The sequence below is a fragment of the Doryrhamphus excisus genome, chromosome 3, assembly GCF_030265055.1.
Source record: "Doryrhamphus excisus isolate RoL2022-K1 chromosome 3, RoL_Dexc_1.0, whole genome shotgun sequence".
Classification (NCBI taxonomy): Eukaryota; Metazoa; Chordata; class Actinopteri; order Syngnathiformes; family Syngnathidae; genus Doryrhamphus; species Doryrhamphus excisus.
The window spans coordinates 27813257-27830045 of NC_080468.1; the positions used below are offsets into that span (position 1 = coordinate 27813257).

The 16789-nt window shown below is 40.5% G+C and overlaps 1 protein-coding gene across 3 annotated transcripts in view; it reads left to right on the top strand.

Annotated features, from left to right (window-relative positions):
• sorcs2 (sortilin-related VPS10 domain containing receptor 2) overlaps positions 1–16789 on the top strand; it is a 167772-nt gene that overhangs the window by 118744 nt on the left and 32239 nt on the right. For all 3 annotated transcript variants that reach the window (XM_058068159.1, XM_058068160.1, XM_058068161.1), the window contains exons 4-8: positions 6789–6953; positions 7038–7111; positions 9876–9940; positions 11378–11496; positions 14080–14169. In XM_058068159.1, coding sequence (XP_057924142.1) covers positions 6789–6953; positions 7038–7111; positions 9876–9940; positions 11378–11496; positions 14080–14169 — 513 coding nt within the window. The remainder of the gene's footprint in view (positions 1–6788; positions 6954–7037; positions 7112–9875; positions 9941–11377; positions 11497–14079; positions 14170–16789) is intronic.

Sequence of the window (16789 nt, forward strand, 5' to 3'; positions counted from 1 at the left end):
CCTGTAGACATGACAAAACACGACTATAGTCACATTTATACTTTTTTTTATTTACAACCTATTGCGCAACTGCAGGGTCTTGAGACACATGCTAACTCGCAAACTAGAGAGCTAGCGACCTAAACGGTAGCCTTCAAGTTATTTCCTTTAAACTTAAATAGCCAAAAACTTACCACTTCCACATTGATAGGGCGGATAACTATTAACAGTTATTTAACCTTTAACATGAACATTAATCACACGTAATAATTTTTTTTGGGTACATGATACCATACAGCATCTATATCAAACTTGCGCGGGCCACACTAACATTAAACTTTCATATCAAGGCGGGGGCCTCAAACTAGTGTCCTGCGGGCCACATTTGGCCCGCGGGCCGCGTGTTTGAGACCCCTGAAATAAATGGTTGTCGGGTCCTTACCGAATAAAGAAAGCAAATGTTGTAAGGAAGGAAGGTGTTAAAAAGGAAGTATTTGGGAAGAATGAAGAATGGAGCACTGAAAGGAATGGACTGAAATGAAAGGAAGAAAAAGAAATGAAACTGGAAGGTTGAGGAAGTCCAATGAAGATCTGCAGATAAAGGTAATGTATGAGTAAAGGAAATTAAAGGAAAGTACAAAAGAGCATCAAAAAAGAGTTCCATGGTTAACCAAAGCATCCTAGCATTCATATTAATATTAATGGATAATAACTTCTATATTTTATCAGTAATATAGTACAAAGTAGTAAAAACAGTATATAGTCAATATATTTTACTGTGATCGTCCAGGCTAAGATCCCTGGTGGTGTCATGGTTCATGCGTCTACCTTTCGGGGTACAAAAATTATTCCAAACTAACACAACATAAACATTATGAAAAGGATTTATTAAAGATACTATTTGATCTTTCTACATGCATGCAAGTGGTCATGCAGCCTCCAGCTTCCTTTGTTGGTTTATTGAGCCCACGCGTTGTCATCGATTCCCGCTAATCTGCTAACAACTGTTTAGCAGCTTTGTGCGCTTTGGTCCCACGTCTGGATTTGCTGAGCTTTTCTTAGTACCGGTGTGAGTAAACATCCCGATAGTTCTATTCATATTTGATTGTGTTGTCGTTGTTATTATTTGTTTGGAAACAAGCACAACAATTATAGAATTTTGTGATAGAAACTTATTTGGCTTTGAAGCCACAGCGATTCCAGCCAGGAGACATGAGACAAATAAGCAGCTGCTTCAGCTGGGAAGCCCTCCTTGGTGGCGGGGGTCCAGTCCTTGCTGCTTGTCGCTTGCTCATTATTGCATCCGTCGGGGAGGAAGAGAATAAAAAGAAATAACAGAGAAGAGTAGCTGTTGTTCCACTCAAGGATGAAGGGTCACTATAAAAATTCTATTTCGAGAAGGGCACATTTTCCTCTCCTGGTGCTTTTTGCCTTTATCCCCGTGTTGCTGTGCCATCCTGGGCCCCCTCACCAACTTTGCAAAATAACCTTTTTTCCCCTTTTTATTCAAACAAATGCCACCATTCCACTGAATAACATCTCAAATTAAAGTGTTTTTCCAAATGACCCAGCCAATATTTGCAGCCTCTTTCTGATTTATTTATGATTTATGATATTTCAGTCCCCACAGACCGAGCGATGGCTTGTAGTTATAAGGCACAACAAGCTCGCAGTCACAAAATCTGACACTTGGGAAAGTATACATATCTTTTTCTTTATGCAAACGGAAGCAGTTTGTGAGAGCTATTGCCATTTTATTATAGCTTCTCATGGGACAATACTAAAGAAATATACATAACAATAGTTTGTGTAGGGGTGGCACGGCGGTCTAGTGGTTAGCTCGCAGACCTCACAGCTAGGAGACCAGGGTTCAATTCCACCCTCGGGCATCTCTGTGTGGAGTTTGCATGTTCTCCCCGTGCATGCGTGGGTTTTCTCCGGGTACTCCGGTTTCCTCCCACATTCCAAAAACATGCTAGGTTAATTGGCGACTCCAAATTGTCCATAGGTATGAATGTGAGTGTGAATGGTTGTTTGTCTATATGTGCCCTGTGATTGGCTGGCGACCAGTCCAGGGTGTACCCCGCCTCTCGCCCGAAGACAGCTGGGATAGGCTCCAGCACCCCCTGCGACCCTCGTGAGGAAAAAGCGGTAGAAAATGAATGAATGAATGAATAGTTTGTGTACAGCTTCTATTGCAGTATTTAGTTGATTTACTATTAAAACATAGCTATTACTCTCTAAATGGCTAGTATCGCCAGTGAGTAGAAAGATAATTGTTTCTTACCTACAGGTAAACATGGTAGTGGTAACATCATTGTCTGAGCCTGCAAAAGTGGTGCAGCCGCTGGGGGAGCTATGGTTTATTGAGGGAAAGATCAGTTACAGTAGTGGTGGCTCCAATCGTGAGCTACCTGTAGTTCGCCAATGTAGTTTGGGTCGATCTAAATGCAACTTTGTTTGAAGCTATGCACAAAGATGCGACTTTTATCGTTATTATTGTGCTTCCGGATAAACTAGCTCAGTGGTAAGATGCCTATATCACTAACAAAAGTTATCATTTCACTTGTCGTGACACATTATGTAGAAAACAGTCAATTGTTTTTAAGGCTTTGCCATGAACTCCACTATACAAATGTGACTTAATTGATTGAAATGAATTATTTCATAAATATGCCCATTGCTGAAACCTTTTCATACAGTATGTTGCTTTAATATCGATTGCATTGTCTTTTGCATAATCATTTTATATTGAGAAAACCCACACACGCACGGGGAGAACATGCAAACTCCACACAGCGGGGAATCAAGCTGTGTGGCCTGCGTGCTAACCACTCGTCAATGTGCAGCGTGAAAAATACATTAAAATAATAATTATTATTATTCATTCATTCATTCATTTTCTAACGCTTTTTCCTCAAGAGGGTTGCGGGGGTGCTGGAGCCTATCCCAGCTGTCTTTGGGCGAGAGGCGGGGTACACCCTGGACTGGTGGCCAGCCAATCACAGGGCACATATAGACAAACAACCATTCACACATAATAATTATTATTATAAATTTACTTTTTTTTTAACACACACAGGCATGAGTCTCATTTATGTTTTGAATGGCTTATTTTCTGTGTATCTATTATCTATTATATTGGGAAATATGAGTTTAAAGGAGACTATATACAGTAGGTGTTATTTCATGTTAAAATCTGCATTTAAAAGATGATAAAACAGGTTTTCTAAGCTCTAACTACGAAAGTATTGCATTTTTAAATAAGGAATCCTATTTTGCGGAAATTAGCGGATTACTCTACTGCTATGCCAGCTGTACACTGACTACTCAAAAGTACAGGGTCAGGCAAAATGATCAGACACATTTGTAAGTTAAATAAAAGGCAAATAAAGTAAAGAAACAAAAACGTCTTTTTATTTTTGAAAAGTAAATAATGCCATTTTTTCCACATAATGCCATTTTTCTTTGTTTCTTTATAATGCCATTGTTTTTCGTTTCTTTTTCAGTTGCTGCCATGAATTGGACTGGCGAGCATCGCACTTTCATTGTGGAAACGTTTATCAAAACAAACAAATTAACAACAAGCGTTCTGTTTGCACTTCAATCTCGGTAGACATGATCCCGTTTCAGCTCCAAACACCATCTTGTTATGGGTTACCAACTTCAGCGCTACTGGATCTGCATTGAAACCAAAATGAACCGGCCGACCTTGCACTGCCAGAACTGATTTAATTTTCAAAACATAATGAAACAGAAATGCATTATATGTACTTTTCGAAAATAAAAACTCTCTTTTGTTTCTTTACTTTATTTGCCTTTTATTTAACCTACAAATGTGTCAGATCATTTTGCCTGACCCCGTACATTCCAGTGTCATTTCTATGTTATTTTCCCTTGACAAGACATCAATCAAATGCTTGCTGACATGTGAGGGGTCTACTGTATCATCTGTGAATATTTTATGTTTATTTAAAAAACTCTGCTGCTTACAACTGAACAATTCCCTTCTAATGTCTTTTTTAGCTTATTAAAACTCTGCTTCCTGACAACCAGAGCCATTAAATACTCTATACCTGTTCAAATCAATTACCTCCCCACGCAAGTGCCCTGCAGCGCTGTTGAGAAGCCACGGTACTAATGGGTTTTGCTGTCCCAGGATCAGACGGGATCAAAACCTTTCCACGGCAATTAAGCCCGCCGTGCTTTTTCTGTCAAAGTCCATTGCGAATCTATCAGACTAATTCGCTGCTTCAGACGACAATGCGCTACGCAGCAAGGCCACCAATGGCCTTGACACACTGAGAGTGTCAGTCATTTGGTCTTGAGAGCTATCCATAGCGCTAATTGACCCACGGGTTGAAAATGTTGCGTGCAACAAGCTCATATGTAAATGAGGAAGCGGGTAACTTGTGGGGCTAAAAACATTGGCATGAACAGCTGCAGATATCGGTGCTTTAATAGCTTTTTAATAGATTGGCAAGATGGCAGTAGCTGCATTTGAAGTATCACGCGTGGTTAAAGCATAAGCTACGATCACACTCAGCATATTTGTGCAATATTTTGGAGAATAAAGTGATTAACAGTGCATGTCGTAGAAATGATTTGCTCCAATTGTGTGAGTGTACATGGATTGATGCCATAATTACTTTCTTTTTTTAAGTTAATTGCTCTTAGTGGTCACAGTGGTCCCCTAGTGGTCACAGGGCCCTAAGCAGGTGCTCAGTTCGCTTATGCCTAGGGCGGGCTCTGGGCGATGCGCATGAAGACATAAAATACTGTAGTTGAAAACAAGGCAATGGAAAAGCCAATCTCAGTGTCAGACATAATGACAATAACACTAATTTGCTTTCTTACACCCAATCAGTGTGCATTAATATATTCTTGTATATGTCCATCGTTTTGCTGCATTATTTGAGCTATATATGTATATATGGTCATGAACTAGCTAGGTTGAAAGCTTAAGAAAAACACACTGGATATTACGGCTTATATTAATTCCAAAATTTTTGTGGGATGTATTACATTACATTTCTTCAAGTATTACTTGTGTATATACTAATATACTAGCAAAATGCAATATACTAATAAGCAATATACTAATAAATGTTACTTAAGATGCCGTACGGTGAGCAAGTGGTTAGCATGAAGGTCACACAGTCAGGAGATTGCAAAGGTCGGGGTTCGATTCTCCGCTTGTGGAGTTTGCATGTTCTCCCCATGCATGCACACACGCACACTTGGTTATTTGTCTATATGTGCCCTGACATTGGCTGGCGACCAGCCCAAGGTGTACCCCGCCTCTCGCCCATAGACAGCTGGGATAGGCTCCAGCATACCGGCAACCCTAGTGAGGATAAGCTTTATAGAAAGTAGATTGATGGGTGTTACTTAAGATGTTTTTTTTTAATCATTCTTAAAACATCTGTAATATTGTCTACGTGGAAAAAGTTACTAAGCTTTTTGAGTAAATGTTCCTCTAGATTTGTGCCCAAAATTGTTGAATAACTTTCTTTAAAACTTAAAAACTCCTGTCTGGGTTTAAGGAATTGTTCTTGTAATGCAGAGGTCCATCAGTTCCAGATGCAATCACAGCATCAGGGAGGAAACACACAACATGATATGGTCTTTTTTTTTTTCTCTATTTGTATTTTGCCAGTTTTTCCTCCATGCCACCAACTCTCAGGTGTGATGCAAGCCAATATGTTTAATGCACAAGGTGCAAGCTGCTAATGCACTTGTGCTGTTGCCCACAGCTCCTCCTTGACACCTCACGACGGGACAAGGTGTCGGCCATGTTTGCCCCCCTTGCTCTGGAGTACTGTACCACATATGTACCATGTGTCAGCGCTCCTTTTGCTCACGCTTGACGTTACTGTACAGCTCCTGAGCGGTGTGTCGGTCATGAACAAACAGGTCAAAAGAACTAGTTCTTTTTTGTGAACAGAATGAACGAGGTCACCGCCCCTAAAATACCTTTTCAGTCCATTCAGTTGCAAATGCTTTTTTTTTGATTGACTGAAGAGTCAGTTCACCGTTCCTTTTGCAGGGCGGGACTATCTGCATGCTTGCCTGTCTTAGCCTATCATCGCATCTCGCACTGTGGGCGGGTTGATGGGGTTAGCTGACTGAAAGACAGAGATATTGACCGACACTCGTCGGCCGTACATTCATGACCAACAGTTGAGTCGGAACGGACGTGAACATGAGTGAATGGACTGAATCGACACAGCTGACCATATCTATGCACAGGGGGAGATCACAGGCATGTGATCTCCTGGTGGTTGAACATGGTTAAAAAAATGGGCATATTTCAGACATAGTGAGACATGAGACATAATCATGATTAATTAATTTGAAAACCGTGATTAATCAAATGTAATCATTTGACAGTCCCATCAAAGAGACTAGTGTGAATGCAAATACATTTCCAGACGTTCTTTCTTTTAGCTCTTTTTACATTTTCATTTCATTTGATGCCGTTAATAAACAAACAACTGTGTCCTGTCATTTATCGTTCTGTTCACAAAATGCAGTAAAAATTGGCATGTTTCACAAATAGTTGAACATGGTCATTAATCTTGTTTAATTGCTTTGAAAACTGAGACTGTGATTAAAATTATTCATCATTTGAAAGCTCTACTTTTTACTGATTTTTATCATTTTTACACTTGCTCTTGTACACAAATGATACATGTATTAATAAATTAATTGTATTTATTTTTTGTATGATGCAGTGCATGTTGTACACTGCAGCAAACCACAATAAAAATGCATCAGTATAAAGATTGTGTGATTGTGTGTTCCAGGTAATCCTGGTCGGCTCCTCCGTGAATGAACGTGATCAGATGCTGTTCATCAGCACCGATGAGGGCTCTTCCTTCCAGCGGCAGATCGTATTCTTCACACCCAACACACTTATCTTTCACCCCAAGGAGGAAGACAAGCTCCTTGCCTACTGCAAAGATGGACGGGTGACTGTTTATATCATCTTTTATCAAATGACACTCCTATGGAGTTAATTCATGTTAAAAGACACCGCTCTGTGTTGTCTCCAGCTGTTTGCCTCCACAGATTTGGGCCGCAAGTGGACTTTGCTACAGGAGCGGGTGACCAAGGATCGTGTATTCTGGTCAGTCAAAACCATCCAGTCTGCCTTCCTGATGCTTTTAAGGACAGTTAATTACTCATAAAGTCTGAATTCTCTTTTTATTGCTCACACAATAGGCATACTGTAAGCTGCCTGTTTGAAGCATGTTGTCCAAAATCTAGCCTTGGGAGATTAAAAGTGGTTTTAGTTAATCTCACTGGGAGCACTATGTTTTGCGTGTCTGTAGCTTATTTTATGCTAATGAGCTGTGAGGCTGCATCACTTTTTACATGAAGAATGTAAAAAAAAAACATGACTTAATTAATGTACCGCACCAGCTTGGATAGGCTCCAGCATAAACTTACATAACATTTTCTAAATACAAATAGAGTTTAATGCAATATAAGACGCTAATGAGGTGTAGTCTACATGGGTTGCGAGGTGTCCCAAAGGTATCACGTGTGGCAAACTTGATCACCAAAGAGCCGTGGTTGAACAGAAGGGGAAAGGGGAATGTCCCCCTAAATTGCTTTTCCCCCCAAATCCAAATTGTAGCTATCCAAAGTGAAAACTCCACCAGAAAAAGCACAAGTCAGCTCCACTCATTGCCCATCTCCGTGGCTGTGCTGCATGCTTTTCTTCGCAGTCCAGATCGCCCCTCAGTAAACATCCTATCACTGTTAGTATGCAAATGAGCCAAGGCGCTGGTGTCAGGTTTCAAGAGAGCTGACAGAAAAAGTGATCCAAACTACTTTTCAGGTGGTACGCCCAAGTTGAATAGGTCTGAGCAGTGGCGGTTCTGACTTGAATGACGCCCACAAGTTTGGAATTTATATTTTTTAAATCTTAATATAAATGTATTAAGCTATACATTGCCACAAAAGATTATTTTAAATAACTGAAGGGAAAAAAGGGGAAAATGTTTTTGCAGTGCACAAATCCTTCAAGTACAACACGTCCCAGCCCGCTTTCACCCCAACTCAATAACTTTTTCCAACTACTGAAAGGTGCTTATTTCATAAGCTCAAGGTCTCCTTGAATTGCATTTGACTTAAATCCGCATTTACACAATTAAAACTTTCAACATTGCCTTATTTGATCATATACATTCCATAATGTGATGTACATAAAGTGATGCTATAGCGACATACCTTTATCTTTGGCCCGTTTCTCCTCTTATTTCTAAATTCTACACCTGACCTGACCTGATTGTGCAAAGGTCATGTAACAGAACTATTATCATCATCTCCTACCGTCACCCAACTGGCAGCCAAGGCTCAACCAGCTCATATGGACTCACAATATTACCTTTCACATTTTACATCTTCAAACTGAAATACCATGTTTGAGGCTCTTAGTCTGCAATAAAATTAACTTTAACTTTAACTTAAATTTAACTTAACATGCATGTTTTGGAATGTGGGAGGAAACCTTAATAACAAGAGAAAATCCACGCACGTACGTCAATTGACACTAGTTTAATTGGCGACTCCAAATTGTCCACAGGTATGAATGTGTGTGTGAATATGAATATATGTTTGTCTATATGTGCCCTTTGATTGGCTGCTGACCAGTCCAGGGTGTACTCTGCCTCTCGCCCAAAGACAGCTGGGATAGGCTCCAGTATACCCGCCACGCTAGTGAGGATGAGCGGCATAGAAAATGAATGGATGGAAATGTTTTGTTTTGGAACAATTACTGTTGTAAGTTTCATTGTTTATCTTATATTTAAAACTGAAACCACCTTGCAAAACTTATTTGGTTTCATCCACATCACCAGGTGGACGTTTGATCACGCCTGTAGAGGGCACCCATCTGGCACGTGTTGACTTGATGAGGATTTGATGAGCGTTGAGCATTAGTAAATAGATTTTTTTTCTTTTCCACCTCTGTGGCGCTGTCTGGAGATTGCCGCCTATATGGTCCATAGCTAGGACCACCACTGGGTCTTAGAGTAGAGGCCTGACAATCCACTTCTCCAGATTGAGGGCTGGACACACAGCTAACATAGAGTCAGGATTAAACATGGTGTGGGTGTGTTTCAGTTTTATCCTGCCAAAATCCGGAACAGCTTTTCAGAATCCTCAACTTTGGCTGAAATCCAAATATTAAAATCCAAGCTGAAAACGGTTCTATTCAATATGACGACTGAAAGTAGTTTCGCTGCACTCTTCAGCTTTAATTCATTTAAATCAATCCAGAAATTCAAAATCCACTGTCTTCTTTTAAAGGTGGAGCCAACAAATGGGGGACCTTATGAAATCAAAAAATATAATGACGACACATTGTATTAATGTATTGTTTTTTGATTCTTACACTTTTTAAATCTGACACTAATATCTTTGTCAAGTCCAATTCAAGGGATATTTTCTGTGAAGTTTTATTTATTCATTCATTCATTTTCTACCTCACGAGGGTCGCAGGGGTGCTGGAGCCTATCCCAGCTGTCTTTCTAGCGAGAGGCGTGGTACACCCTGGACTGGTCGCCAGCCAATCACAGGGCACATATAGACAAACAACCATTCACACTCACATTCATACCTATGGACAATTTGGAGTCGCCAATTAACCTAGCATGTTTTTGGAATGTGGGAGGAAACCGGAGTACCCGGCGAGAACCCACACATGCACGGGGAGAACATGCAAAGTCTACACAGAGATAGTCGAGGGTGGAATCGAACTAGGGTCTCCTAGCTATGTGGCCTGCGCGCAAACCCTGTGAAGCCTGTGAAGTTTTATTCAAATGCAAAAAGTGAAGACTATGAGCCCAAAAGTAAAAAACTAAAACGGTGTCTTTTGATCCCAGGTCTGTACCAGAGGTGGATGTGGACCCTGATTTAGTGCACATGGAGATGCAAGACACAAGTGGAGGTATAGTGGTGTTTCGTTTCCAGGCATGTGTGACCGCATGAGACAGCTGACCATATCAGTTGACTAACAGATGGACAGGTTAGCGCTTAACTCCCCTCCTGGGGGCCCTGCAGGGAAACACAGCCAAGTGCATGTAGGAGAGATTGTGTCTATGTGTGTGTATGCGTTTTACAATTCTCAAACCAACCTCATCTACTTGGTGTATCCTAATCTGTAATCTCTGTAAATAAACCTGAGACGGCAGCCCATCTGGAGTAATGAAGAAAAACTCTTGATGGTTTAAGTCCTCAGAGAAGAGGTGCAAACCCCCTCCCTCCACATGCACACACATACACAAAGATGCTGCCTGCAATGTGAAAGCTGTCTTGCCGTGAAACAAACCTGCCTTTGTTTATGGAGGGTGACGGCTAGAGACTGTTTGTCTGGGCCAGCTGCCCAGGCACGAAAGCTCTTCCTGGGGCTATGCAGCACCACGCGGTCCCATCTCCATCTCTCCCTGCTGTTGCGATCAGGCATGTCCGACCAATCTGTTTTGTGTTGTGCCCTACTTTGCCCCCCTTTGCCACAAGTGCCACTGCCAAGGTTAGACAGCGTCACACTGCAAAGGAATCATATTTCATATGGAAGCGAGAGACAGGGAGGCAGCAAGTATGGGTTACCTGGAGACGCTCAGTGAGGACATATCACATTACTCTTGCTCTTACTATTACATTACTCTTGTACATGTGCGCATGTCCAACGCGGCACCACCATGCAGGATGAAGAACTGTGTGTGCCACCATCTAAAATTGCACACTTTGCCAAATCTTATTGTTGTATTGTAGCCCTCTTCTTTATGCCTCTCTCATTAAATGTCCCTGAGTCGGGTGATGCTATAAAAACAATAAATTTTTATGTAAATTCACCATTAAGCAGATTGGGAAAATTATTACAATTTAAATGAGTAATTAAAGCCAAATTTTATTAGTGATGTTTTAAACACCAAAATGTAATTATTAATAAATAAATGAAATAATAGGCTGTGTCTCAGTTCATGCTCTTCCGTACTTAGGCTTTTCAGTGCATAAGTGCGTTCAAACTGACAGGTACTGCACTGTATCTGGAAGTCGCTCTCAACTAAAATGGTTAGTGTGAATCAGTACTGTGCCGTCAGGGAAAAATGTAACTCATCATAAATAAATACTATCCCATCAAAGGTTCTCCTATTTGGTGACGACAGAGCAGGAATGCAGGTGGATCACAAGCATGATGCATGGATTAGCCTCCTGCTGTGGGAGAGACAAGTTCAGCACGATATATTTAATCTTAACATAAGCCACCAATAAACTTTGATGCCAAGTAAGGGGGTCACAAGTTTGAGACCTCTGGTCCTATGTCAACATGTTTATAATAGTAAATAAGCTGAAGTCTCTTTATTGCAAACCTTGTCTTCTACAGGCTACCTGTATGTCACCTGCCTCATCCAGAACTGCTCCGACAAGATGGTGACAGCTCAGTTCCTGGGTAAAATCGATCACAACTCACTGTCGGTGCAGGACGACTACATTTTTGTCAAGGTAAAGTGACCTCAACAGTCACTTGGTGTAAAGAAAAACCAAATAACACAAAAAAAACACGAAGAAATCATATGTTGCAGTATAATTATTATTTACAATATTCACAGTGAATATACTTCGGCAGCAAGTGTTTACTATACGTGTGTGCATGTGTGTGTGTCTGTGTAAGTCAATGCATTTGCTGAGTTGTCGTTCCTGCAGATAAGAACCCAATCGGCTGTGTTGGAAATAATCTTGCCTTGTCTATAATGGACGTGGCAGCACAGTACAACCAATTTGAATGCAATAACGGCTCAATGCGTGGTTGTGTAGCATTGGAGAGTCCCTTTCGTGAGATAGAATGACTTGTTTTTGTTTGTTCTTATGCAAAGACAGAATATTACATATTATACATGACCACAGCTTTTCATACACCTACACTTTATAAAGCGATTCAATGCAATATGTTGGCAATGCATACAGTATGTAATTATATATATATAGCAATATGATTCCACTGTGATTGTAGTGTGGGTATAGTCGAGTTCAGTACTAAATAAAACATTTCCACAAGTGTCACGGTCAACAATATGCAAGATTTTTATGGATTGGCACTCATAATAAATGTAAGCTATGACAACATTCAGTCCACTGCTGTATTGGAAGAACAGGGCAACTTCAGTCCACTTCGGATTGACGACGTTCAAAGCGTGAACGCACCCTAACGTTCACACCATGATAATAAACACATTTTGACATGAATGTTACGACTGATGGTGTAAAAGACCATTAAAGTAGGAGATGCAAAGTTGCTATGGCAATGGCAGATATGCTCCCACTCTTACGCGAAGTTACATATGGTTGCTTTAAACATGTTGGTTCACCCCCATCAATCACCTAAGGTCATTTTAATTCTGCGAGCACGTTTCATGCGCGTTCATTGCGCCATGTCACTTTGAATATGACTCATTCCGTATTTCTCATGCCGCCGCCATTAAGTCGGCCGCTGGTGAGCTTTTCTGATGTTCCTCGGCAGGACAAGGTCTGTGCAATGGTGTGGGGGTGGAATCTTTACTTTTACACTAAAGCAGGCATGAGTCACCAGAGGAGGGTGTTGTGTCTCACGCTCGTTGGCTCTCTTTATTTGTGAAGAAATGTACAATTGTTTTCTCAGCACGGAAGCCTTCATTTGCACAACAACTGGGCACAACAATGCAGTAGCTGCAGTAATGTTCATTATCATATTATAGTATTTTCACAGTAGTGTCACAATCGTGTTTTGTAACCTGATGCTGGATGCCAAGAAAACTCTATTGTGCACCACTGTTTTACGTACAAACCATATATAAGTCTGCACTTGCGTATAATACTGCAGATGCCATACATCACACTCAACAACGTAACATGAAACACTTGTTAAACATGAAAAGTCACATTTTTGTCATAGTAGGTCCCAAAACATTCCTCATTGAAGTCACCTGTTTAAAAATCTAAATTTTTTAAAATTATTTATTCACAAATATTAATAGTTCTAAAATCACAAATATTAAAACTAGGGCTGTCAAAATGAATGTGTTAATGATGCAACGGCGGTAATTTTTTGATGCGCGATTAACGTGCGCTCCTCCTGTTTGACCCTCGGCCCACACCGTAGTTTGATTGAGGCACAGTAACTCTGTAGCCACTGGAAAATGGCGAAAGAAAAGAGTATTTAGATTGGTAAAGTTAGCTTCAAAACCCTGGCAGATGGCTCTTGTAGCAAGACCAAAGTTATTTGTATCTACTGTCGCTGTGTTGGACTTATCACGGATTACATGGTTTGCCAGAGACTGGAGCAGTACAGGTATTGTTTTTATTGTCATATACACTGCTACCATGGCAACTAACCAGTGTTTTTTTTTTGTTTACATTTTTACATCTCTCTGCTGATTTTTGCATTGAACTGTATTTTGAAACGTATTTATATCTGCGATTAAATGTGATTGTGAGTTAACGATGGCCAAATGCAATCAATTACGATCAAATATTTTAATTAATTGACATCCGTAATGTGATTGAAATAACATTGAGTTTGCAATTTTGATTAAATGTTCTATGACTATTGCCCTGTGTTTTAGGTATTTTCATTTTTACATTTCATGAAGGAAAGGTGCATTGAGAGAAATATTTAATGATAATCGTTTCTAAATGTTCCTACATAGACTTTTTTACTCACAAACATTTAGAATTTAAAACCAGTATCATATATAAACAAGTTTTATTTTGAGCTGACATTGTCATCAAAAAAACATGTTTGTGAGAGGTCTCACTTGCTCACATTTTGTATTTGCTGTATCTCAAGGGATAATGCATTACGCTGCATATTGATATGTCACACAACTTCATGTCAAAAAAATCCAAAGTAAGGGAGATGACTTTTCACATTTGGTGCTTGTGAACCCATATTACTGTTAGAATGTCATTAATAAGTCACTTTTACCTAAAAGGCAACCTTTTAAATGAATAACATTTTTGAATAAATAACAATTTTATTGAGTGTCATTAGTTGTTCTGGTTATTAGTAGTATTGTTTGGACACTGGTTTTGTTTTGTTTTTAAATACAGGTGACCAGTGGGAATCGCACCAAGCACTATGTGTCGTATCAACGCAACGAGTTTGTCCAGATGAAGTTTCCCAAGTACGCCTTGCCAAAGGTAAGGATGTTTTGATTTTATATACAAATTTCATGGCAGCTTGCAGTGTTTCTTCATAGCCCAAGGATGTTCAAATTACTGATGTGTGATACCGCTAGATTTGGTATCGATGAGATACCAAGTAAATTATCGCAGATACCAATACTTTTTAAAAATTAAGGTGACATCATCAATCTGAATCAATCTAAAACTGAATGAATTTTTATGACATTTTTTTACCTTTTTCATCAGTTAAAATTCAGGAAAGAATCTGGCAGCATGGATTTTTCACAAAGCCAGGTTGCATCTTGAATGAACCTGCTGCAGTTGGGCAGAAGACCAACTGAAGCCTAAGTATCATTCTTTTAACATTGGTATAGATCAATATGGATACCGACATTGGGATTGATATTATCGATATTTGGATCGATCCACCTACCACTAGGTCAAATATTTTCTACTGAAGGATTCATACAGAAGAATCGATGTTTTTGTGAAATAAAGGTGTGAAAACCAGTCCAGTGTAGGCCAACATACACGATGCTAAGCTATCTGAACAAAACACTGACATATTTGTGTTATACAGGGTCCCTCTGAAGTATAGGGACACTGAGAACATTCTGGAGGCTGCATGGCAGCCGAGTGGTTAGCACGCAGGCCTCACAGCTAGGAGACCTGAGTTCAATTCCACCCTCGGCCATCTCTGTATGGAGTTTGCATGTTCTCCTATGCATGGAGCATGCATAGGTTTTCTCCGGGGAATCCGGTTTCCTCCCACATTCCAAAAACATGCTCGGTTAATTGCCGATTCCAAATTGTCCATAGGTATGAATGTGAGTGTGAATGGTTGTTTGCCTATATGTGCCCTGTGATTGGCTGGCCACCAGTCCAGTGTGTACCCCGCCTCTCGCCCGAAGACAGCTGGGATAGGCTCCAGTATATTGTAATGATAATGGTTTTATTTCATTTGAACATGCATCAGATTCCAATTGAGTGCATCACATAATCAGTTCACAGTTCCACATGTCCAAAAGGAGTAGGAAGAAGCAAAGCTTATTAAATCCTACCCCTCCATCTGGTACTTTTACAATCAGTAACTGTTACATTTGTTCACTTCCTGCTTTTTCCATAATACAGTTTAAGGTTGTTGTTTTTTTTAATAATGCACCTCATACCGAAGTACAAGGTGATATGAGCATCCAATGACATAATGGGTACCATAGTGCGTGTCAATATAGTGATATATATAGCACATCATGACTGGTTCAAGACTCTTCATCCTTGTATTTCAACTGCTTGTTTGATATCAAAAGACGAAAGTATATAGCAAATTATATTGTATATAGTAAATTGACATCACTGTTCCAATACATCTGGAAGGCACCGTAAGTGACAAAGTAAATTACTATTACTGATAGTATAGCTCATTAATAGTGAGTTAATTTTGTTTTTAGAATATGCTGATGGCCACTAAAAGAATGAACTCTGGGCACTTTGGATAACCCTTCTCTAGTTCTACTTTTTACATTCTCAATGCTTGCAGAAAAGCGCAGCTGGTAAAAAAAAAAAAAAGTCTGACTGAGCTTTGGTGACTTTCAGTTCTTGGTTGTGACGCTTGTTGAGTTGGGAGCGAACACATTTTCAAGATTCATTCACCCCTCACTCTTCATCCTCCATGTTTGCTGTATTGATCGGATTGAGGATGATCTGAGGATGCTGCACTGATACTTGCAAGTCATTGATGTTGTCTACTCAGCTTGACTTTATGGAGAGAAGGCAGCCAGACGTAGTTGCCTCATGCGCTAAATAAGTGTTTGCATGTTAGCGTTTAATCCAGGACTGATGTGAGTGTGCTCGCCACAATTGAATCACAGCCCCGAGACACTAAGCGATGTAGAGGCCATGAAATATTCACAGCGCGGCGTCGATTTGACGGCATCGTGTGTCACTGGCAAAGACGATAAATGAGGCTGACTTGGACGCCAGACAGGGCAAGAGCGGTGGTGGCGGCGGCGGTGGTGGCGGCGGCGGTGGCAGCAGCGGCAGGGGAGCGCTTGATAGCGCCACGCAAGCCTGAGTACTATTGAAGTGTGCTGATTGAATACACCGCTCAGGGAGATGTATTTCTCTGCTCCGAAAATAAACAAGTTTGAGCCAATCACTGCCATTGACACGCTCTCTGGCAGGCATTGAAGTGGCTTTTACACCAGCATACACACACATACACGCACATACACACACACACATTCATACACATTCACATACTGTACACAACACAAGCCAACCTTTTTATATAGTAAAAAATATATAATCTAATCTCTAGGACCACTGATAATATTATTGATACTTAAGATAAAGTAGGTGGCGGCACGGCGGTCTAGTGGTTAGCGCGCAGACCTCACAGCTACGAGACCAGGGTTCAATTCCACCCTCGGCCATCTCTGTGTGGAGTTTGCATGTTCTCCCCGTGCATGCGTGGGTTTTCTCCGGGTACTCCGGTTTCCTCCCACATTCCAAAAACATGCTAGGTTAATTGGCGACTCCAAATTGTCCATAGGTATGAATGTGAGTGTGAATGGTTGTTTGTCTATATGTGCCCTGTGATTGGCTGGCGACCAGTCCGGGGTGTACCCCACCTCTC